The 26066-nt window shown below is 38.3% G+C and overlaps 2 protein-coding genes across 13 annotated transcripts in view; one reads left to right on the forward strand and one right to left on the reverse strand.

Annotated features, from left to right (window-relative positions):
- The window catches only part of ADAT2 (adenosine deaminase tRNA specific 2), a 64741-nt gene extending 55625 nt beyond the window's left edge, over positions 1-9116 (reverse strand). For 9 of the 10 annotated variants that reach the window (XM_045058143.1, XM_045058142.1, XM_045058141.1 and 6 more), the window contains exon 1: positions 8875-9116. In XM_045058143.1, coding sequence (XP_044914078.1) covers positions 8875-8973 — 99 coding nt within the window. In that variant the 5' untranslated portion in view covers positions 8974-9116. Of the gene's footprint in view, positions 1-8858 lie in introns of all 10 variants that reach the window. The other variant, XM_045058145.1, reaches the window with a different exon arrangement.
- A 74-nt stretch (positions 9117-9190) lies between these two features.
- The window catches only part of PEX3 (peroxisomal biogenesis factor 3), a 34855-nt gene continuing 17979 nt past the window's right edge, over positions 9191-26066 (forward strand). For all 3 annotated transcript variants that reach the window (XM_003986617.6, XR_002157518.3, XR_002157519.3), the window contains exons 1-4: positions 9191-9451; positions 15105-15236; positions 19446-19527; positions 25341-25384. In XM_003986617.6, coding sequence (XP_003986666.1) covers positions 9379-9451; positions 15105-15236; positions 19446-19527; positions 25341-25384 — 331 coding nt within the window. In that variant the 5' untranslated portion in view covers positions 9191-9378. The remainder of the gene's footprint in view (positions 9452-15104; positions 15237-19445; positions 19528-25340; positions 25385-26066) is intronic.

Below are 26066 nucleotides of genomic sequence, written 5' to 3' on the forward strand. Positions count from 1 at the left end.
TAAAATAAAAACTTAAAAAAAAAAAAAAAGGATTAGGAGTACACATAACCTCAGGTACACATGAGAGAGAAATCATTTAATCATCTAACAAACATTTGTTGAAGACCTTGATAGGGAAATTATTTTGGATTATTCAGGTGGCTCTAAATGCAATCACAAGTGTCCTTACAAGAATTAGGCAGAAAGATTTACACTGTTAGCTTTGAAGATGGACGGATGGACAAAAGGGCCATGAACCAAGCAAGGAATGTTGCTCCAAAAGCTGGAAAAGGTAAGAAACATATTCTTCTCTAGAGCCTCCAGAGGGCACAGAGCCCTGCTGACACATTATGGTTTTAGCCCAATGAAATGAATTTAAAACCAACACCTGGCGTCCAGAACTCTAAGAGAATAAACTTGTGGTGTTCTAAGTTACCAAGTTTGCAGTACTTTGTTACAGAAGCCACAGGAAACTAATACACTCTGTTAAGAAGAAAAGACAGGCTAAAACTGGAAGAAAATATTTGCAAACTACATATCCAACAAAGGTCTATTATCAAGACTATATAAAGAACTCTCAAAGTTCAATGGTAAAAAAAAAAAAAAAAAGAAAAAGAAAAAGAAAAAAGAAATTCAAACAAAATCCCACTAGAGAATGAGCAAAAATCATCAACAGACACTTCACCAAAGAGGGCATACAGATTGCAAATAAGCACATGAAAAGATACTCCTATCATTAGCCATTAGGGAGATGTAAATCATAACCACAATGAGTTATCACTACCCACCTATCAGGCTGGCTAAAATAAAAAGTAAAAACACCAAATGCTGGCAAGTCTGAGGAGGAACAGGATCACTTATAGACTGCTGGTAGGACTGTAAAATGGTACAGCCACTCTGGAAACTAGTTTGGCACTTTCTTAAAAAGCAAAACCTGCAGCTAACATATGACCCCGCAATGGCACTCTTAGGCATTCTCCCAAGTAACTGGAAACTTACGTTCATACAGCACATATAGTTATATAGAGACACAAACGTTCACAGGAGTTTTATTCGTAATAGGCAAAAACTGAAAATGACCCAAATGTCCTTCAAAGGATGAACAGTAAAGCAAACGTGTGATATATCCATCCCGTGGAATACTACACAGCAATATAAGGAATAAACTACTGATTCACTCAACCCTTGGATGGACCTCAAGGAAATCATGCTGAATGAAAACAACCAAACCCCAGAAGGTTACATAGTCACATATATAAATGAATGCTAAATCACGGTACAAAGAACAGATTGTGCCTGCCAGGGTTTAAGGGCTTGAGAAGGAATGGTGGTTATAGAGGGTAGCATGAGGGAGCTTAGTGGTGACTGAGCGGTTCTGGTGGCGAGGCAACAAAACGAAACTTGATATAATGTGCACAGAACTACACGTGCACACACAGAGCTGATGAAATCAGAATATGCTCTGCAGATTGCATCAATGTCGTTTTCCTTGTTTCGATATTGCACTCAAGGTATGTAAGATGTTATCACTGAGGAAAGCTGGGTGAAGGGTACATGAGCCTCCCTCCTATACTTTTTGCAACTGCCTGTGAATCTATACTTATTTCAAAAGGAGAAGCTAAAAAAGTAATAATAAAGGTGGAGTAAACTAGAAATAGCTTGTGATGGAGATTAAGAAGAAATGCCTACTAAGACAGGAGGAAAACCAGGAGTGTCTGGTGTTAAGGAAGATCCCAGAAAAAAAATGCACCAAGGACAAAGGTAGGTGACACAGAGGCAATTTGGGCGGAATGATGGAAATGGAAACCAGTGGCTTGAAGAGTGATCTATCTGTGGGTTAAATTTCTAGCTTCTAACTATTACAACAGACTGTTTGTTACATCTACATAACAAGTGTTCTGATTCTGAGCTTGCAAATGCTAAGAGCTTACAACTTGTTGAAACACTTACTTTGAACCAGGACTATTTTAAGCACTTTATAAGTATTAACACATTTAGTTCACAACTCAGAGACAGATTCAGTGAGCCTCTCCATCTTATGGACGAGTAAACAGAGACATGGGCTATTTAGGGAATTTGCTCATGTGAGAGCCTGGGACCAGAATCCAGGCGGTCTCTTCCATGCATTCATTTCTGCAACAAATATTTATGGAACACCTACCAGGTGTCAGGTTTCTGGCCATTAAGCTTCAAATTTCTACTCTAGTCACCACCAATCAGTTACTTTATCACTTTTGGGGTTCCAAATAGGTCTAGTTCAAGGGATAGAAGGAGAAGGAACCCTTAAGAGAGTGAGACATAGAAAGTTTAAGGATAAAAAAACTGCAAGAGAATAAATGATGGAGGGGGCCGTGTGACCAAGATTTTCTGTAAAACTATCTTCTGAAGAATTCTACGTGTGGCCATGTAGCTATTTCAAGCATGTAGAAGAGAGTTCGAGACCAAGTGGAGAAGAAGCAGTGGCAGAATACAGAGAGAACCTATGTTTCCCAACGGGGTTCCAAGTCCCGTTCACCTGGAAGGATGCCCGACCGCCGCAGGGGTAGCTGCACAGAGCTGTCCCTCCCTCCACTCAGGCCTCCAGATGACTGGGCCTGTGCCTTTCATTCTTTCCTTCAGCGTTTCTTTTTCCTGTTCCAGCAAACTTACCTCCTTTACTCCATGTCCTACCTCTCAATGTTATCTTCCTATTTGCTTACAGTAATGTGTATTTTGTGAAGAGTCTTCAATTACTGTGCAAATGAGAGAGAAAAACATGAGTGGTGGGAGTATTTAAAAGGGGAAATCACGTTATTGATGAGGAATAGCCCAGCCCACCATAATGAGGGCGAGTAAGTGAGCAGTTGAGAAGGGTGGGTTAAGGAGAAGGTGGCGAGAATAACCCAAAAACCCCACAGAAATGAGTTTAGGTGAAATGTTTACCGATAAAATACATATTTGCTTCGCTGTCAAGTTCAAAATAGACTTAATTCACATAATCTTCAATCCATCCCATCTCCTACTTTTGAACTCTCCCATCAACTCTTCTGTCAAGCCCAATCATTTCTTTACGAATTTGCTTTGTTACTTTTTACCTTGTCCTTTTAACATGCAAAAGTTTTTAATATTTATGTAATTAAAACACATCAATTTTTCTCTTCTGTTTTCTCCCTTTGGTGGTATAAAGAACCATCTTCATTCCAAGTCTTCCAGATCTTCTCCTAACAAACACGAACATTTATTTACCAGTGGCTCCTTTCTGGTTTTAGTCTTCTGATGCTATCTCTTCAATTAGACTTTTACATTTTAACTTACAAAGCACAGTAATAAGCTAACCAATCTTTGACAAAGCAGGAAAGAATATCCAATGGAATAAAGACAGTCTCTTCAGCAAGTGGTGCTGGGAAAACTGGACCGCGACATGCAGAAGAATGAACCTGAACCACTTTCTTACACCAGACACAAAAATAAACTCAAAATGGATGAAAGACCTCAACGTAAGACAGGAAGCTATCAAAATCTTCGAGAAGAAAGCAGGTAAAGACCTCTTTGATCTTGGCCGCAGCAACTTCTTACTCAACACGTCTCCGAGGCAAGGGAAACAAAAGCAAAAATGAACTACTGGGACCTCATCAAAATAAATAGCTTCTGCACAGCGAAGGAAACAATCAGCAAAACTAAAAGGCAACCGACAGAATGGGAGAAGATATTTGCAAGTGACATATCAGATAAAGGGTTAGTATCCAAGATCTATAAAGAATTTATCAAACTCAACACCCAAAAAACAAATAATCCAGTGAAGAAATGGGTAAAAGACATGAATAGACACTTCTCCAAAGAAGACATCCAGATGGCCAACTGACACATGAAAAAATGCTCAATATCACTCATCATCAGGGAAATACAAACCCAAACCACTAAGAGATACCACCCCACACCTGTCCGAATGGCTAACATTAACAACTCAGGCAACAGATGTTGGCGAGGATGTGGAGAAAGAGGATCTCTTTTGCACTGCTGGTGGGAAGGCAAATTGGGGCAGCACTATGGAAAACAGTATGGAGGTTCCCCAAAAAACTAAAAGTAGAACTACCCTACGACCCAGCAATTGCACAACTAGGCATTTATCCAAGGGATACAGGTGTGCTGTTTCAAAGGGACACATGCACCCCCATGTTTATAGCAGCACTATCAACAATAGCCAAAGTATGGAAAGAGCCCAAATGTCCATCGATGGATAAACAGATAAAGAAAATGTGGTATATTTATACAATGGAGTATTATTTGGCAACCAAAAAGAATGAAATCTTGCCATTTGCAACTACATGGATAGAACTGGAGGGTATTATGCTAAGCGAAATTAGAGAAAGATAAATATACAACTTCACTCATATGAGGTCTTCAAGACACAGAACAGATGAACATAAGGGAAGGGAAACAAAAATGATATAAAAACAGGGAAGGGGACAAATTAAATATGGAGAACAAACAGAGGGTTACTGGAGGGGTTGTGGGAGGGGGGTTGGGCTAAATGGGTAAGGGGCATTAAGGAATCTACTCCTGAAATCATCGTTGCACTATATGCTAACTAATTTGGATGTAAATTAAAAAAATAAAATTTTAAAAAAGTAAATAAAAAATAAATAAACAAAAGCATAGTATTGAATTTCTTTAAAATGACCCAAATCTTTGGGACGCCTGGGTGGCTCAGTTAGTCTGGAGCCTGCTTGGGATCTTCTCTCTCTCTCCCTCTGCCCCTGACCCCCACTTGTGCTCTCTGTCTAAAAAAAAACACACACACACAACAAAAAAAAGCAAAACAAAAAAACATATCTTTACCATGTTAGCTAATTATTTGTGTGTGTTCTCCTTTAGTCTTTGTTTATTTGATGAAAAAAAAAAGCTTTTATTTATTGAGGATAATATGTCAGGGCTTTACAAACAATCTCTTTTAATCTACACAACTCTGTGAGCTAGATACTATATACCCATTTTATAGAAGAGGCCTCTGTGGCTGAAAGGATAAGAACCTGTCAAAGTTAGTTGGCTGTCAGTAGCCACTCTGGGGTTTGAACATATGCCTATCCAAACTTTAAACATACCCATATAATATAAAATAATTTGTATTTCTGTTTGCCTAATGTTGAATATCACATGTAGCTGTGATAGTTAATGTCATGTTTGTACCTAGTATTCATAATCGTTTCAATAACAGCACATTATTCAACACAGTCATATACCACAATTTAACCATTTCCCTTCATTGGAAGTTTTAAATGCTTCCTAGTCTTCCCTATTACATAAAACCCTGAAATGACAAGGATTGCTTTTATGCTCCCAAACTATTTACTTAAGATAAATGCCACACAACTGTATTACAAGGTCAAATGATATGAACATTTATTTTTTGAGGCTGCTAATTACATTATGCCAGGTTGCCTTCCAAAAATGTTGTAATGATTAGACTGGTAGGGTTGTATTGATTTTTGTACAAACTCACTAATTTCATAAATTTTTTTTTCAACGTTTATTTATTTTTGGGACAGAGAGAGAGAGACAGAGCATGAACGGGCGAGGGGCAGAGAGAGAGGGAGACACAGAATCGGAAACAGGCTCCAGGCTCTGAGCCATCAGCCCAGAGCCCGACGCGGGGCTCGTACTCACAGACCGTGAGATCGTGACCTGGCTGAAGTCAGACGCTTAACCGACTGCGCCACCCAGGCGCCCCACAAACTCACTAATTTTAGATGACATTTTTAAAAAAAATACATTTTTAAGCTCTCTCAAAACCATTTTCCCTTCTCTTATAACCCAGGCTTATGTTGGTATATTAAAATCACAAACTAGGATAGAAATTTCCTAGTGCAAACACTTTAATTTTTTTTTTCAACGTTTATTTATTTTTGGGACAGAGAGAGACAGAGCAAGAATGGGGGAGGGGCAGAGAGAGAGGGAGACACAGAATCAGAAACAGGCTCCAGCCTCGGAGCCATCAGCCCAGAGCCCGACGCGGGGCTCGAACTCACGGACCGCGAGATCGTGACCTGGCTGAAGTCGGACGCTTAACCGACTGCGCCACCCAGGCGCCCCCCAAACACTTTATTTTAAACACGAAGAGAGTAAGACCAAGATCGTCAGCGCCAGACATTCTAGCTATCTGTATTGGCCATATAAATATGTCTACTCTGTACAAAAGTTATGAAAATGCTAGTATCCTACCTATTACATGAATACGGCATATTGCACTTTCAAATTCCTCAGAGCTTAACAGATTTGGCCCTACATACGTTTCTGGTTTCATCTTAAACGCTTCTCATAAGTACGTAGTGTACTTTGAATCACCTCAACTATCTTCAAAGTGATTTAAGATTTGAAGTTTCCATAGTGGGGAGGGGATGATTGAACAAAGAACATGATTTATGACAAGCACTTCCTCCCCTTTGTTTAAGGCCTGCAAGAACATGTACCGGCCAAACCACAAGGGCCTCCTTGACCCTGTGTAGGAATAGGTAAACTAGGCAATCCCATCCCCAAGTGCTTATAATCCAATTAAGAGACAAAAATGTCAAGGCCAGAGAGATCTTGGAAACTATTTGGATCCATCTCCTTCTATAGAGTAGGAAGGGAAACCCCAGGGGGAGGCAGCAAAAGGTAGTAAAAGGACTTAAGTGTTTAGGCCAGAAGTCTAGAGAATAGTGCAGAGGTATGTGAATGAAATGTCCCAATATATTATGAACAAACGACACTTAAAGGTTAAAGGAAAATAAAGACCCAAAAAATGAAAGGATGAAAAAAAAAAAAAAAAAAACACAGCTCGGATACAGGAGTGGGAATGCTCAATGACTTATTAAAGTCTGCTGTTTCTGAAAACCTCCATTCAGTCCTCTATGGTAGCATCTCGGAAAATCTCCAGACATAAATACTTTGAAGAGAGCTCATGAAGCAAATGAAAGTAGACAAAAGGGCCCGCAAATTCTGACTTCCTAGCATTCAGGCATCGTCTGCCCTCCAGAGCTCTCACCTATGGAAGGGTGAGAGCTTACTTTAAGATATTTTAGCTTCCTGTGTATATATTATCATCCTCCCTTGTAAGAAGCTGCCTAAGATATTATTGAAATGATCTGGGGAAGAGTGAAATTTTGATATTGTGAGAAGTAAAGGAGATGGTTCATTTTCAGAAATACTAAATAAAAGCTGGGCTGTCCAGTTAACCTAATAGGTCTACAACCTACTAGAAATATGTAAAAGAAGTTCAGGACAAACATCCATATTACAAGTTACAAATTAATTTTTAAATGTGTATGTCAACACTAATCAAAGTATCAGAATGCTATGTATCTTGTAAGTTTAATGGAGGAAATAAATTATGAAATGTGTTCAAAGAATAGGTCCTAAAATCAAGTCAGTGGATCAGGACCAGCAGTACCACGTCGGCCAATTTGTGGATGTGGATTTGACATGGTAACGCTCTACCAGCAAGGGCATCATCTGGGCCAAGAGGACCATGTGCCCATCCAGATGAACATGGCTGAGGTTGACCAGGTGACAAGTAGGTTCAACAGCCAGTTTAAAACCTACACTATCTGTGGACCAGTTAACAGGATGGGGGAGTCAGATGACTCCATCCTCCTACTAGCCAAGGCCAACAGCATCGTTTCAGAGAACTTCTGACTGGAGAGGCTCGCAGATGGAACATTTGTCATAAATACTAACCCCCACAAAAAAAAAAAAAAAATTCAATGAAATTGAAGTACCAGGAAAAGTGTACATAGGAAAGTTAAATACTGTTCTGTGAAACTTTTATTTCAGTTATAGTTATGTGTGAGTTTATTGCGTTGTAATATAAAGTAGACTTTTTTTATTGTGAGTCACTTCCAAAAAAGTATGAGAAACAAGTTTAAAAGAACATTATGTAAGTAACAGAAACAAATGGAGAGATGCTGTAATACATCATGGCTTAGAGAAAAATATTTGGTTGTAATAGAGAATGAATGCAGGGGTAATAGTATGAGTGGAGAACAAAGAATATACCAAAATCAGCTGCAGTACTAAATTTCCAATGCCAAGCATAGTGTACTCAATAAACATGTATGGAGTTAATTAATAATTATGGAACTAATTAACTATTGGAGACCAGAAGCCACTAAGGATAGGAATATGAAAAAAAAAAAGAATATAATCAAAAGCATGTATGAAAAAAAGATTTACAGCAGCCTTAGAGAAATGTAAAACTGAAGGGCATTTTACACATGTATATGTGTGCAGGTGCATATATTTTTATACATATACGTATATAAGCCACACACTTTTATCCCTATTAAAGAGCTCACTGGTCCTCATAAGTATGGGTAAAGCTTAGATTATACACAAATCTGATTAGAGCTCTTCTTAATCAGCAGTCCTGAACGGAGCGAGAGAGGGAAGTGAAAAAAAAACAGGGCAGTAGCATGGAAGGATGAATGAATGAATGGTAGATCTGACTGTACAGGGACTTGTTTTTACCCTGCTCTCTATCAGATACATCCTCATTGTCCTTTCTCCTACTAGACAGGTTCAAGAGGTCATAAATACACAATAACGTAACTTTCCGGATTTGCGAGTGTGTCTTCGGGGAAAGAAGGGGACGCAGCACGTACATACCAGCAGCAGCTGAATGGGGGTGTTTGGTTCATACTTGATACCAGTGGAAAAAGAAATGATTTTTGTATTTCCTCTCCTCCTTCCCCCACAGCACTGTGCGAATGGACTAAAGAAAACTTCAGGGGAGTAAAGCCAGCAGTTCACCCAGAAATGTGACCGCCATCGAGATTATGGTGACGAGAAAGCACACGCAGGACGTTTGCTTAAATGCCCGGGTCGGGAAGAGGGACCAAAGAAAAGTTCCCACCCACGGCACGCACCTCCTGGGCTCCTCACCATTTGCATCGCTTCCTCCATCCACTTTTCGGTTTCCTCCGCCGTCACCGAGCACCCGGCGCCACCAGTAGCCGGCGTGGAGGCCGCCTTTGCCTCCATCCTGCACCCAGGCCGTGGCGCTCAGCGCCCGAGGCTGAAGCAACAGCAGCGGAGCGCCGGCAACGGAACGCGGCGGACGCGAGCCGCGGTTTCCAGGGAAGTCGAACGGCGACGCACTCGGGAGCGAATTCTAGACGGACCCGGGGGGCACGGACCAGTGAGCGGCGACGGCGGCGCGGCGGCAGCAGCAGAAAGCGCAGCTGCTCGCCTGTAGTCCACGCCCCCTCCCCGCCCCGGTGACAGTCTCTGCGGAAAGTCGCGTTTGTGATTTCTGGAGAGCACCGAGCGGGACTACGGAGGTGCTGCCTGGTCGTTGGGGCCAAGTGACGAAGAAACGCTTTCCTGGCGAACAGCCCCTCCCCACCCCCGCCGCCCTTAGACAGCCCGCACCTTCAGGGTCTGAAGATGCTGAGCTCTGTGTGGAATTTTCTAAAACGTCACAAAAAGAAATGCATCTTCCTGGGCACAGTGCTCGGAGGTGGGTGACAGCGTCCTCGGAAAGGGACATTGGGAGAAGGGGGCGGAAGAGAGGTGACTGTCTTGGAAAATAGAGGCCGGGCGACCATAGTCCCGGATATGTGGAGGGGCTTTCGCTCGCCGGTCGGACGGGGCGCTGGGTGACGAACCCCTAAGGGTCTTCCTGTCTCTGCGGTTGTCGGATTTGTATCTTTTGTGCTGAAGCTGCCCCTTACTCTGTTTCTCTCCTCCCCTGTCTTCTCGCGGACCTTGGGAGAACCCACCACAATTAAGTTTCTGTTTCAAGATAATCATTCTCTTACGAACACATTTCAAATTGTTTTCCTGGGAGATTCTTCGTTTCTCTTTGGCACTCTCCGTATTTTATTTGGCTTTCATCCTTCGCAGAAGTTTCATAATGTTCTAGGAGAGTTACCTAAAGCCTGCCCTTCCAGCGTTGTTTAAGTTAGGGGCGCCTGGGCGGCTTAGTGAGTGAGCCTGGAGCCTGCTTGGGATTCTTCCTCTCTCTCTCCGTCTATCCCCCCTCCTCCTCCCTTCCTCTGCCCCTCTCCCCAGCTCGCCTGCGCGGGCTCTCTCTCTGTCTCAATAAAAAAAAAAAAAAAAAAAAAATTAATTTGAATTTTTGAAAACTGCAGTTATTCTAAATGACTGGGAGGTATATACTAGACAAACACAAATCAGAGTTTTAGTTCTGTTTCTGCTTCTTTAGAATACAAATTATGCAGTAGGAAATGTTTGAGAGATGTTGTGCCGTCTTCCTGGGGATCTTCAAGGTTGGGATCAGTGCCCATCCAGCTGGTGTAACTGAGTTGCACAGGCTGAGAGGCGATTTGGAAACAGGGAAGATAATCCTGAGAGCCTTTTGCCCCATAGGACAGTCATGCCATAATATGCAGGGACTTGAAGGAGAGAATAAAGAGCCATGTGAGATACAGGAGAAGGAAGCATAGGAATGTTAAGAGGGAGTTTTTAGAATTTGACTTTTTGAGCAGTTATCACTAACTACATGCTTCGGTTACAGAAGTACTTAAAAACAAGAACAGCAGTTTTCCAAACAATTTGATTGCCTCTCTCTATTAGATTATATTCTATTGCCCCCCAAACAATGTGAAATTAACAATACCTTTGACATCAATAACTCAGATCCGTTGATTCTTGAAAGCTTGAAATCAGCTTGTTGATGGTGAGGAGAGTCTTTTCCTGATCTCTGAGGTGTATCACAAATCAGTAAGTTTTTAGGTAAAGTTTTACAGCATTCTTTGAGAAATCCTTTACCAATAAGGTATATTTTCCAGTATCTTCAGCCATTAACATCTAATGTACAGAGCTCCCTCAACTTACAATGGGGTTATGACCCAATAAACTCATCGTAAGTCAAAAGTACATTTAATTCAACTAACCTACCAAACATCATAGCTTAGCCTAGTCTATCTGAAGAACACTTACCTTTAGGTGACAGTTGGGCAAAAGCCTGTTTTATAATGAAGTGTCAATACCTCATGTAATTTATTGAGTACTGTACTGAATGTGAAAAACAGAATGGTTGAATGAGTACTGAATGATCGTAAGAGTTGTTTACTCTCAGTGATGGAATGGCTGACTGGGAGTGGGGCTCACTGCCGCCCAGCATCACCGGAGAATATTGTACCACATATTTGCTAGCCCAGGAAAAGATCAAAATTCAAAGTATGGATTCTACTGAATGCATATCACTTTCGTATCATCACGAAGTTGAAATTTTCATAATTCAGGGACTGTATATTTCTCTTATGCCAAGACTACTAAATCTATCTTATTTGTACAAGTTAAAGATATATGTATGATGGAAGAAGTATAAATAAAATATTTTTTGGCACTACTGAAGGAAGGAAAATAATCTCTCTTTAGCAATCTTAGAATAGCATACCCCTTCAGATTTATGGAATAACCTAATGGTAGATTAGATGTAATGGAACAAGGAGCAAAAGAGTATACTTAAGAGATAGTTATAAATTTTTTGAAAAGTCTATTGAGAGCTTTATAATTACAGATTAAGAGGAATGAGAAAGGGGGGGGGGAGTCCACAGGGATAGAAAGAGAAAATAATCCTAGTGTTTTGTATCTTCAAGGGAAAGGTTCTACAACATGTTACATTTCAGTTAATATAAGACACAGTTGTCAAGTGCCTGTAGTGTTGAAGGTGATATGATTACAAGAGTTACAGATTTTTAATAGTAATAGCTACCATTTGTTGGGTGCCCAGTGGGCACTGTGCTAAGCTCTTCTAGTCAGTGGGCATGACGAGTAGTTATTTTTTTTAAGCTTCTTTGTTTCGAGAGGGAGAGAAAGAGAGAGTAAGCTTGAATGGGAGAAGGGCAGAGGGAGGGAGGGAGGGAGGGAGGGAGGGAGAGAGAGAGAGAGAGAGAGAGAGAGAGAGAGAGAGAGAGAGAATGAATCCCAAGCAGAATCCCAAGCAGGATCCACGTTGTCAGCATGGAGCCCAACTCCAGATGAGATCATGACCTGAGCAGAAATCAAGAGTCAGACACTTAACTGACTAAGCCACCCAGGCACCCCAAAACTGAATTTATGATGTGGGAAGACTAGAAGATATTTTGCTTTACCAGGAGTGTACTGAAAGGAAACCTCAAAACATTTATATTTAGTTTTGAGGTATTTCATGAATGTTTTCATTATTCATAAATAAAACCATAGCACAGAAGAAATTTTTAAAGCACCTTATAAACCCAGTCTTTCATTTTATGGATGAAAAAATCTAGACACAGAGAGAGGAAGAGTCTTGCTCAAAATTACCTACCTAGTTGGTGCCACAACCATCAATACCTACTGTCTTCAAGTCAGATTCAGGCAGCCAGTCGAGTATATAGATGATCCTGAGCCCCATATTTTAGCTAATGAATTCTCTGTCTTCGTTTTTATTTTCCTAGGGAAAAAAAAATCAGAATATGTTAATTTTAGGAATGAGACCCTGGCTAAATTTCACCGTTTATGGGAACTGACTTCAGTGCTAACTCAAAAAAATAATAATAATGAGCTGTGGCATTTAATCCTAATTCTATGTATTCGTTTGCTGGTGTTGCCATAACTAAGTACGACAAACTGAGTGGCTTAAGCAACAGAAATGTATTGTCTCGTAGTTCTGGAGGCCAGAAACCCAAGATCAATGTGTTGGCAGGATTTGTTTCTTCTGAGAGTCATAAGAGAAGGATCTTTTGCAGACCCTTCTCCTTGGTTTGTAGATGGTCATCTCCTCTGTGTCTTTACATCATCTTCCTTCTACACATCTGTGTCCAAGTTTCCTCTTTTCAGAATACCAGTCAAGTTGGATTAGAGCCCACCCTAATGACCTTCTTTTAATTTGATTACCTCTATAAAGACCATATCTCCAAATAAGGTCATATTCTGAAGTAAAGGGACTTCAACATATGAATTGGGAAGGATGGGTGTGATACAGTTCAATCCACAACAACTCATTTTCTTTTAGCTTTCGTTAGAATATACTACACTTATCAAACAAACATGGTAAGTAGTTCCTGAAAAATTTTTATCAGATACTGTTGAGAATCTAATGAAAGCAGTGTACCTTTTCTCCCAGAAAAACACATATGCTAGTCATTTACTGTTATTCCAGAAAATTCTTAGCTACACAGAGGGCATCATTGCAGTGTTTCATTTTACATCATTACTATTATTTGAGAAATAATGGTAATTTTACACATAACTTTAAGCAATCAGTTGTGCAAATAAAATACAATTCATTGAGAATTAGTTGTTACATAAGAATTGCCTGTCAAAGAGTTAGTGAAACATAAGCCAGTTTCTTCATTCTGTTGGTATTATGGCACTATCATCAGTTTATTGAGAAAGGATTACAAGAAAAGTAGTTATGAAGCCACTTATATGACATTTATTTTCTCTTTAAACATAATTACAATACATTTATTTGCATACAAATATAACAGTCATACTTTATTTCTAATTATTTGCAGGACGTACTTTTTACTGAACTATTATTTTTTAGAATATATATGTTATCAGTTTATCTATAATGTTTATATTAGTGAAAATATTTCAGGATATGTGCTTGCTTTGCAGTTCTTAAAGGGCTGCCTTATCCCCACCTGTGACAAATAGACCAAATCCAATGATTTAGGTCTTGCAAAGTTCTTAGGTTCTTTTTGGCAGATATTGGGGGCCACAGACAGTTGGAGATAGGTGAGGATTCGTTACTCCCTTACAAATTTGTTGCCAGGCTATAAGGAAACAAGTTCCAACACACATAAAAACACTCTATTAGCCAGGATAAATAAAACAGTATCCTAACTACGTTTTATGAGCTTATTGAAGTTCGTGTCCTCTTTCGGTACCGCAACAGAACCGCGCATGAAAGATTAGCCTGAAGCAAATGCAGCAGTATTCCAGTGGTAGGATTCTGTTGGCCATTTGGTTAGCAACTTTGACATTTGGTTAACTCCTTTCACTAAGAAGAATCCACTTAACTAGCAGTTGAGGTTTCAAGGCTAAACCATTCCTAGGAAGAAGGACTTGGCTAGATCCTTATATTCTTGCTCAAGTGAGTATTACTAAAATAGTTTTAGCTAATCCAGTATCTTAAACACCACTGATTTAATCTATGAAAATCCATTTGATATTCATTATGCTAGATAAAAGTTAGGTGAAGTACTTAAACCTTGGAGTGTGGCTTTTGGTCAAATGCTAACTAACCACTCTGGAGTGTTCACATTCACAGTTAGGACAATTGACTGCCCCTGGGGCATAGAATAAAATGTGCACATTTGTATCATACTGTCTGTGTTGAAATGTGCTCAGCAAAATTATAGGCCTCATGATCCCACCTATATTTTTATGCTGTAGTGTTGTAATTTAGGAATTTCTGTATCTTCTTCCATCTCTCTTTTCCACTGAAGTTACTATTTCTAGATGTCTGCCTGACAACCTACCTTTCTTGAATTCTTTAAAATTTTTATCTATAAATAAATAAATACATAAATATTTATCTTAAGTTTAAAAAAATATGTTGACTGAAGAAAATATGGAAAATACCAAGAAGCAAATAGAAGAAAGAGATCAGCTGCTATCCCACTATTCAGTAATGATCATTGTTTATTATATGTTAAAACCCATCTGTTTTTCTATGTATCTACTTATGTTAAAAAGGGAAACATCCAGGATCTTATTTTATAAATCTAGCAATATAATATGAATATTTCCTTGGATTATTAACTATTTTAGCAATGTGGTTTTTAATGGCTACCTAAGATTTCATAAGATTATTGTATGTATAGACTATAATCTATTTAAACAACCCCCTGTTGCTGGACACTTGAAATATCTCCAGTTCACTATTAAAGGCACTGCTAGACTTTGTACATTTAATTTGTTTCTGTTTCTTCAGGCCTAGTCCTTATTGGCCATCCATCCATCATTGGCTGTTAAATGCCAGTCTCCTTTTCCTTCTATTTAGGTCACAATTCTTACACAAGTTTTTTAACTTAGGTTTTTAAATGTTACGATTTTTAGCTTTTCATTGCTATAAGCCTTATAGCAATGAAGCAGGTTTAAAATACTATTTGGAACTTTTAACAGTCTAATTAGATTAATACACTTGCTTGTTTTAAAAAAAATAATTTTAGGAGTATATATCCTGGGAAAATATGGACAGAAGAAAATCAGAGAAATACAAGAAAGAGAGGCTGCAGAATACATTGCTCAAGCACGACGACAGTATCATTTTGAAAGTAACCAGAGGACTTGCAATATGACCGGTAAGGCAAAGAGAAACATTTCTACATGTGTGAAGTTCCTTGATGATTTATACTAATTTGCATACCTCTAGGACCAAAGTTAGAGGAAAAGGCGAAAGGAGAACGATAAGTCTAGCAAATATTTATATGATTTAACTGCAATCCATCATTTAACGTGGATTTTAAAAATCAATATAAATGAATACAATATACAGTAAAGGTTCATTGATTTCACTTATTTTTTCATCAAATACTTGCTGTACCCAGTACTGGGAAAACAAAAGGTGAACAATAAAAAAAAAAAAAAAAAAAATCCCTGACCTTTAGAATTTATATGCTAGTGAGAGTAACAAACGATAATAGAACAAATAAATAACTTCAGGTAGTGATAGCTCCTATAAGGAGAATAAAGCTGTGTGAGAGGTGGGGATTTAAGAAATGGCAATCAGGAGAGTCAGGCCTCCTTGAGAACTAAATGATACAGTGGAGGGAGCAAAATGCTATGGTGGCAAATGAGTTTGGCACATTCAAGAAATAGCAAAAGGGCCAAGTAGCTAGAGCGGAATGAGCAGTGGGAAGTAAGTCTACAAGGATAGGCCTGATTTCATGGGGCCTCCTATGCGTAGTAAAGAGTCCTAAGTGTGTTAAATGCACAGTAGGCAACTACAGACCCATGAGTGTAGCACAGTAGTATATACTACTCAACATGAATTAATGGTAGTAATTTAACCCGGAAGCCTACTGGGAGAATGCTGTAACATAGTCAACTGCCCACATTTGAAGAGAACGAGTGTTCTGTTATAACTGGCATAACGCTTCAAGAATTAGTTCTCAAATCCATGTCAAACCTCTTTCTTTCTTTTTGTTTTTTTTAATGTTTTGAGAGAGAGACAGAGACAGAGCAAGAGCAGGGGATGGGCAGAGAGAGAGGGAAACATGGAATCTGAGGCAGGCTCCAGGCTCTGAGTTGTCAGCACAGAGCCCGATGCGGGGCTCAAACCCACAAACCGCGAGATCATGACCTGAACCGAAGTCAGCCGCTCAACCAACTGAGCCACCCAGGTGCCCCCCTCTTTCTTTTTTATTGGTTAAAACTTTTTCTCTAACGCTTCTTTCAAGAACAGCTAATTTAGAAAGAATTTATAAAGGTAGATTCTCTTTGTTTAGTTTTGAAAGTAAATTTTTTCCCTGCGTTTAAAGGACTTTATTTTTAGTATAATGCTAATACTTCACTCTATAAAGCAAACAGTAATCATAAACACTGTGTGTGATGACAACTCGGATAAAGCACAATGAGTCCGGTTGCCAGTTTCTCCTTGTAATGTCTGTGTCTTTGGGCAACTCCAAATCTCCGTTCTCTTTTCTGTAAAATAATCATCATAAAACCCACTTCATAAATGTTTTGTAGAATGTGATGAAATAATGCATGTAAAGTGCTTGGTGCTTAATAAATACTCTGTAAATAAAATAACTTTTTAAAAATTACATAATTCTTTAAATTGAATAAGGTAGTCTGGAGTCTCAAAATATATTTCAATTTGACATGGACCCTTGTGTCTGTTTGGGTCCTCTGGGAAACAGATGCTAAGATGGGATTAGCTATCAAGAGATATATTAGGGGAAACAGCTGTGAAGGATAAAGGAGTGAGAGCAGAAGGAGGCAAGGAAAGCCTTTAGACCATAGTGCAGGTCTTCCATGTGAATGGAAAGGGAGAAGGAAGATTGGGTAAAAAAGTCTCAAGTCTACAGCACAGTTTCAAGAAAGTTTTAGCAGGCCAGTGGGAAGTCCTTAAGCCCAAGTTCCCTGGTAGACAAGACCTACAGGAATGGATCTGTGTTAGTATCTCCATGAAGCACTCTCATTGTCTGGGAGTGGTGCAGATCTGGTAATGGACCCAAGAGGGGTGGCAGCAGGGGCTGCCAGCCCACCACGGTCCTCCTAGCAGATTTGGATTTGGTGGCACATTTCCATGATCATCACAACCCTCAGATGAATAAATAGCTGCTTAGGTAATTAAAAATAAAATAGGATAGGAGCCAAATATAGGTCCACTGAAAAACTTTCCAAATTAGCTTTCTGGGATGCATTGATAATGGGGTTGCAAATCATATGATTAAGTTTTTATCCTTCTGAATAATATGTAATGGGTATACTAGAAAAATTTAGTACTTTCAGGTAAATATAGCTGGGTTTTTTTTTACCCAAAAAGTTGGCCCCAACTTGACAGATAGCATCTAATGAAATGCTTCTGTGTTCTGCCCAGTGGCTTTATCTTCTTCATGATTTTACTAAAGATTTAGGAGAGATGCTTATGAAATTTATGCATGACACAGTGCTAGGCTGGGATAAATGAATTGTTCTGCATTAAAAGTCTGTTGTACAGATGCAGAATTGTCTAAGTTTGCTTGCAAGCAAGATACATGAATAAAGGTTGGGAATTCTAGTTGAACATAAGCTTGTTATAAGCAGTTTGATATGACTTCTAGAAATACTAAATTAATCTTAGACTACAGTAATAAAATTGTGGTTCAGATCAAAGGTAGTTACAGTACACATGCTCTGGAGTAGTTGGAGTACAGGTCCATTTCTGACTCTCACATGTGAAGAATATACAAACTGGAATGTGCCAGAAGAGGCCAAATAAGGATGATAATAAGAGCTAACACTTACCAAGCATTCTCATGTGCAAAGAAGCACTGTTCTAAATCCTTTATATGTGTCAATCAGTCCTTACAACAATTCTATAAGGTAGATCCAATGTTATCCTGAGTTTACAGAGAAAACTGAAGCACTGAGAGGTTAAATAACTTCCTCAGGGTCACACAGATTCATAACTGGTGAAGGGTTGTTTTGTGATTTGTGGTTGGACTGAGGGGTGTTTATCATGGAGACCGGATGGCTAAAGAAAAACATGAATGCTGTATTCAACTAGATACAGAAATATATTTGTTCACTGTTAAAAAAAAAAAAATGCCTGGAAGAGAAGAATTCAATAAGCTTAAAGGGAAAGTAAAAGGCTCTTATCAGGAGAATTGGTGAAGAGACTCTTCTTAAATCATGTTGTTTTACCACATAATCTTTAAACTAGTTCCCTATTAACTCTGTTTTCTGAATGTAGGACTCTAGCCTTGATTTTTCTTGGTAAGGTAGCATCTCGCATTTGAGCTAGGTATATATCGACTACACTAAGAGATAAGCCACCTTTTATGTTGGCTCTGAGCTGCGACTTTAGTTAATGGTCTAAATGACTTAGGCGATTCAATCATACAACTTGAGGAAATATGCTAAAGCTACATAGAGTAGCACTGGAATAAATGTCTAGAGTAGACTAACAGCTAAATTTTCTATAGAAAAAAATAATTATGCATTTTATAATTAACATGTCTTACCTAGTCAAGAAATAAAAATTATACACTGAAGTTTTCCCTTTTAGAATGTGGTATTTGTGATCTCTTGATATTTTTTCATTTTGTTATCATTACTTATTTAGTGTTAGAAACTAATTTTTAATTTGTATATGTGCATTTCTCCAGTATTTCTTACACCATACATAGAGCCATAAATAAACTCTTATAAATTACATGAAGTCTTTTTTCCACAACTTTTTCACGCAACTTCTTGGGAGTTAGAGGCAATAACCATTGGTAAAACCAGAACTACAACTTAGCAGCTCTTAATTCCCGGCCTGACACACTTTTGTCTTGGCTACAATAAGTGCTTATTGCTTTGTAATATTTAATAAATAAACTTTTCTAGAATTACAAATAAAATATGAAACAAAAATATAGCTAAAGATAAAAATGTTTTTGATCATTTTATTATATCAGAAATAAATTCATTGTAAAAAACATTTGGAGAGTACAGAAAAGAAGAGGAAAAAGAGATGATTGTTAATAATCCATAGCCCAAAGATCACCACTGTTAATATCTCAGAATAATTCTTCCCATTCTTTCTTGTATGTGTACTTGTTTACATTGCTATGATCATGATATATCTATATATTATATATATATAATCCTGCTCACTTAACATAAGCAGATAAATGATTTATTAGTATATAATCAGTTTTTATTATTCAAAATAATAACAATTTGAAAACTCTAGCCTTGACATTCCCTCCCAACCCCTGCTAGTCACTAGTCCTATCGTATAGCCTAAAACAATGTGAATTTCTCATGAAGGCAGTCCTATCACCTGGAACCTGTTTTATCTCCTGTTTGCATTACAGTGCTGTCCATGCTTCCAACCCTGAGAGAGGCCTTAATGCAGCAACTCAATTCCGAGAGCCTCACGGCTCTGCTAAAAAACAGGTAAGTGCAAGTTAACATCATTTTTTGTTTATATGGGGGCACTTAAATCTGTAGAATACACTAAAATATTTTTAAAACATCTTTGTTTCCTTATTTTTCTAATTAAAGCTCATAATATATAGACTTGTTTAGAAAAATATTCAGTAACTGTCATTGAATTCATCCTATTTTGTCCTCTACTTTGATGCACAAAGTATTTAGGTCAACAATATTTGCGTGTATTTTGGTTTCCATTTAAATAGATCTTATATCACTTTGACCTTATTCAGAAATTTAATTACTGAGTGCTTATGGAATGTGTTCCTGAACTAGATGTTGTGAAGCTGCTTGAAGAGTTGGTGGTATAATAGGTAAAGCATGTGGACATACATTTTGAACAAGGCATATAAATTTACATTTTATATTATTAACAAAATAAAGTGCAAATATAAGCGTACAATAATGATAATTTACCTCACCATGACAGTTTACTGAGCACAAAGCACTTATTTGGAGAGAGAGAGAGAGAGCAAGTGGGGGAGGGGCAGAGAGAGAGGGAGAGAGAGAATCCCAAGCAGGCTCTGTGCTGTCAGTGCAGAGCCCTACAGGGGCTTGAACTCATGAGCCATGAGATCAGGACCTGAGACGAGATCAGGACCTGAGACGAGATCAGGAGTCAGATGCTTAACTGACTGAGCCACCCAGGTGCCCCAGAGAAATAGGTTTTAATTGCCTTAAGTTTTGGTTTTATTGGGGAAGTAAGACAAATGAAATAAGCAAATAGCACTTTTTATAAAAGCAACATAGTAACAGACACAATAAATATAGTAGCATTCTTCCTTCTTGGTTACCGTTTGCTGCAAGACCCTGAATTCCCTATGTTTTAGAGGATTCTGGATAATTAAGATAAGATTTCTTTCCCTTTAAGACTTTGCCACCCAAAGAAGAAGTATATGATATAAATTCAAGACATATTGTATTTAGTCTATGGTAAAAAGTAAAAGCCAAATCTGGGAAACCAGAGAATAAAGGGGTTTATTTTTCTGGATAGCCCTGGACAGCTTTCAAGATGAGGTGTCATTCCTCTCTTCTTACTCAGTACACAGAGAGAATTTCTTCAGTTCCTAAGGGTTTGTGATAGTTCTCCTTACTCGGTGTTTCCTCTTTTAAGTATCTCAGTGTACTTTTTCTTGGCCTTTCTTTTGATTTGAATTACTGTTTGCAATTTTGGGGGGAAAATGTCCATTTGAAAAATATTTGGATAAACAGGGGTTGAGCCCTTACAAAGTGTGTTTAAATAAGGCCTCCAATCTTATGACTGCTTTTGTATTGGTTTTCAGACAACTTTGGTCTTATATAAGCCTGTCAGGCAAGTTAAGTTTCTCTTTGAACTAATTATGATAATAATTAACCAGAAATAAATAAGTGATTTGATAATCTTATTCCATCAGTTTTATAAATCGCAAGTAAACATCCATCAGTGTTTTCAACACTTGGCATTATTATTGAAGATTGATAATGGCCATGACGTTTCATCAGGAAAGAATCTTGGGGTTTTTTTTGGGTTTTTTTTTTTTTTTAAGACAGAAAGAGCAGGGGAGGAGCAGAAAAAGAGGTCTCTCTCTCAAATCTTAACCAGCACAGGCTTGACCTCAGGACTGTAAGATCATGACCTGAGTTGAAACCAAGAGTCAGACCCTTAACGAGCCACCCAGGTGCCCCAGGATTGGTTTAATTCTCTTTTTTTTTTAAGTTTATTTTTATTTATTTATTTTGAGAGAGAGAGAGAAGAGCAGAGAGAGAGAGACAGAACCCCAAGGAGGCTCCACACTATCAGTACAGAGCCTGGACGAGGGGCTCAAACTCATGAATCTTGAGATCATGACCTGAGCTGACATCAAGAGTTGGATGCTTAGCCTACTGAGCACCCCTGGTTTAATTCTTAAACAGATGTTTTAGTGACATTAAAGAGTCTCATATTTAATTTAGGGATGATTTTTATCAAACAACTCATATGAAAGGAATCATTGCATAAAAAGTACTTTATTCTACATAGATTTGGAATTGGAATCTTTAAAAAAGATAATGTGAAAAAAAATTTTGTTTCATTTTTTGAAAATGCATACATTGTGAAATGGTTACCACTGTAGAGGCACCTGGGTGACTCAGTCAGTTAAGCATCTGACTTCGGCTCAGGTCACCATCTCACAGTTTGTGGGTTCGAGCCTCATGACAGACTCTGTCCTGACCGCTCAGAGCCTGGAGCCTGCTTCAGATTCTGTGTCTCCCTCTCTCTCTGCCCCTCCCCCACTTGCACTCTGTCTCTCCCTCTCAGAAATAAATAAACATTGAAAAAAAATTTTTTTTAAAGAAAGAAAAGAAAGGGCAGCCAAGGGAACCTAACCTGTAGTCTTATGGAGATGGTTAATAGAACATGGCATCTGGAGGGACGAAATAGATCGGGTAGCCAACAAGGGTAATCCTTTATACATGATCAAAAGAGAGCAAGAAAAGATAAGCAGGGGGCTGAGATCTCCCCTTCCCCACAACTGTAATCCCATGCCCAGTTTCCAGAGTTGAGCCTCTTTTCAGACCCAAGACTCACTGACTGAAAAGATGGTTGGGTTCCCAGGGAAAAGATCCCTGCAATATTTCAGCAAGTGTGCAAAGTAATGAGTCCCACGATATTTTTCTAAAGGGACCTGTGTGCATTTACTCAGAGGGATGTACATTGGAGAAAGAGAAATACCCAGATATGTCTCCCACTTGTGCATGCGCACTCTCTCTCTCAAAAATAAATAAGTAAACATTAAAAAAAAAAAATGGTTACCACAGTCAAGCTAATTAACATATCCATCACCTCACCTAGTTACCATTTTCTTTTTTGTAGTGAGAACTCTAAAGATATACTCTTAGCAATTTCAAGCATACAATGCAATATTATTAACTGTACTCCCCATGCTCTCCAGTAGCTCTCCAGAACTTACTCATCTTATAACTCTAAGTTTAAATCTACTTTTGACATCTAATGATGGTGATGTCAACATGAAGAAATGTCCTGGGTGACTATAACTCTTCCCCATCCCACCTCAGTCCCCCCAGATAAATATAGTTTCAAGACACATACCTAATTTGCCCTGCCACTAAGTACTTCCTATGTTGAAATTTTTGGAACTGCCGTTTTCTTATGTTGTTTTATTTAGATTTCTATAAAAAGCACTTTGAAATTTTTTTGAAGTGACATTCAAAAGAAAAAGTGGTTTATTTGCATTAAAATACCTGACCTTTGTATTTTGTTTAATTTCCAATTTATTCAGAATATATTCCACCACAAGGCTTGAACATTAGCTTAAGGTTGCAGCGGTACCTTGTAGGATTTACACCATATGTCTTGAACCTGTGTCATCTAGGGAGGAGATAACTAAAGCTCTAAGGTCAGTTCAGTGGCAAAGAAAGATAAGAAGCTAGTAATATCCCACAATTGTATTGGTAGCTCAACTTATTGAAATGTAAATTTATGTCTGAAATAGTAATAAAGAATATGGGTTTGTAGTTTGTATGTCTTTGTGGGTTTTTTTTTTATTTTCCTCGGAATTTATTTTTATTGTATTTTACAAAAGTATCAGTCTGTGATAGATTGGAAACAGGAAAGAAAAATAAAACTGGTCCTTCCATATAGGTGGTTTGAGAAGCACTGAACTCCATCTACGTGATAGCTCCACACAGTGGAGCACTATGCCAAGGTTAAAAACAGAGAAGAAGAAAATGAAAGAGAGATGGCTATTATTTGTGTACTTCAGTGGAATGATTTCCAGGATTTGATGGGATTTGATGGTATATATATTTATATATATATATAGATATATTTTTTTTAACAGTAAAGACAAAGGTGTATACTATGTTATTTATCTAAGGGGGCAGATAGGAATCTTTATGCATATTTGCTTATATAAAGCAAAACAACGGTGGGGCACCTGGGTGGCTCAGTCAGTTAAGCATCTAGCTCGTGGTTTTGGCTCAGGCCATGATCTCACGGTTCATGGGTTTGAGCTCCATGTTGGGCTCTGTGCTGACAGTATGGAGCCTGCTTGGGATTCTCTCTCTCTCTCCTTCTCTTTTCTTCCCCAGCCCCACTTGTGCACATGCTCACGTGCTCTCTCTCAAAATAAATAAACTTAAAGCAAAACAATGGTAAGTTAAATTTTTTTAACAGTTGCCTGTGAAGGGGGAGAATAAAGAGGAATAGAAACAGACTTCTTTGAAGGTACATTGCTGTGTGAATTTGACTTTGGAACCATGCAGATATTTTACATATTTATAAAACTGTATTTAGTGTTTGCAAAGCCATGTCAAAAAAGAGATGGTAAAATCAAATTCACCTAAATATGTAGTTGGTGTTCTAACCACAAAGAGAAATTATGCCAGGTGAACAAACCCTTAAAACTCTTCAATGTTGCTATTGGTATTCTGAGACTCTTGTGCATAGAGTGAGGGATGAAGCAAATTGGTAATTACATTGGTGTCACTGATTGCTAGTGTGGGGAAAAAAAAATACAGATGTAAGATCAAGGAGATGAAGTTAAAAACCCTGTCGTCCTAATTTTGAATTGGATGTATCATTATGGTGGCTCAGTCAGTTAAGCATCCAGCATCCACCTCTTGATTTCGGCTTAGGTCATGATCTTGCAGTTCGTGAGTTCAAGTCCCACGTGCTTGGATTCTTTGTCTCTCTCCTCCTTTCTCTGTTGCCCTATAACACTTGCTCTCTCTCTCAAAATAAATAAATAAACATTTTTTAAAAAGTATCAGTACAAATTCATGACATAGTTTATCTCTTTGAATATTTACTAGCTTACTCTACCAGAAAGGCTTAGAAACAGTGATGTCTCCAGTAGCAATGAATATCCTTTTCTTTTTTTTTTTTTTTTAATTTTTTAAATTTATTTTTGAGAGAGAGGGGGCAGACAGAGAATCCCACGCAGGTTCTGCACTGTTAGCACGGAACCTGAAGCAGGGCTCGAGCTCACCCGAAGCGGGACTCAAGCTCATCTGAAGTGGGGCTCGAGCTCACCCGATGTCGGGCTTGAACTCATGAACCCTGAGATCATGACCTGAGCCGAAACTGGATGCTTAACCAACTGAGCCACCCAGGTGCCCCAGCAATGAATATCCTTAATCGAAGATTCCAGTCACAGACTACCATTTTCTGCTGTAAGGATCCAGGACTCTTGGAGAAATGGGTGATGTCCGGTCCATAGCAAGAATTGAACAAGATGAACCCAGAACAGCTTTTCTTGTCAGTAAGCAAGGAAGCTATGAAAGACTAATAGGGTGATGTTAGAAGGATTCAGGAACCAACCTGGATAGTATCCCCAATGGTCAAAGATGGGCAATTTGAACATTAATAAGAATAATAGCTACAGTGGGCTGAAACATCAAATATATATTTAATATATTTAAAGTAACGATACTTTAAAACAAAAAAATTCATTATTTACCTTTGAAGAATTACTGATGTGCTTTGTTATTTGTAAAATGGTAAATAAAGGAAAGAAATAAACGTTATTCTTGATTTTCCTGTATAACTTCACAATACATATATGCATATGCTCAGAAGGAAGATAAAGACTGGAAGGATATATACCAACATACTAGTGAAATGGTTGTTATCTTTGGTTACTGGAATTACAGTTGTTCTTTTATTATATTTCATGGGGTTTGTTTCCTGTAGTTATCCTGTAATAAAATATAATTAAATATAAAGCTATGAAGTTTTAAGTTTTCCTTTAGATTACCTGATTACTGTTTTCATATTTTCTGATTTACTTCTTTAGGCCTTCAAACAAGTTAGAAATATGGGAGGATCTAAAGATAATAAGTAAGTCTACCTATTCTATGTGACAGCACATTATTAATATATTTACAAAGGGAAATATTTATACTCTATTACATGGATGACTCTTGTTTACCCCACAGAGTTGTTGCCCGTATTAAATAATTCTCCCAAAGCGAGTTGATCAATATTTAGTCATAGAAAGTATTCAGTAAATGTTAGTGGTGGTTGTAATATTACTGTTGATATTGTTATGGTACGTAAACCTGTCCTAGACTGCATATGCCTACATTAGGTACTGGTGGATGCACTATTACGGTTTGTTTGATATGAAATTTATTGTCAGACTGGTTTCCATACAACACCCAGTACTCATCCTAACAGATGCCCTCCTCAATGCCCACCACCCACTTTCCCCTCTCCCCCAGCCGCCACCAACCCTCAGTTCTCAGTTTTTAAGAGTCTCTTATGGTTTGGCTCCCTCCCTCTCTTTTTTTTCCCCCTTCCCTTCCCCCCATGGTCTTCTGTTAAGTTTCTTAGGATCCATATAAGAGTGAAAACATATGTTTTAAGGGAAGTTTTTACTCTCATCCAGATAGTAACTTTACTTTGACATTGTATGCAAAATTTCATTAGTGATGAAACTTTGAAATAAAGAGCTGCCCTGGGGCCCCTACTTACATATATATATATATATATATATATATATATATATATATATATATAC

Source organism: Felis catus, chromosome B2 (genome assembly GCF_018350175.1).
Source record: "Felis catus isolate Fca126 chromosome B2, F.catus_Fca126_mat1.0, whole genome shotgun sequence".
In the NCBI taxonomy this organism is placed as follows: domain Eukaryota; kingdom Metazoa; phylum Chordata; class Mammalia; order Carnivora; family Felidae; genus Felis; species Felis catus.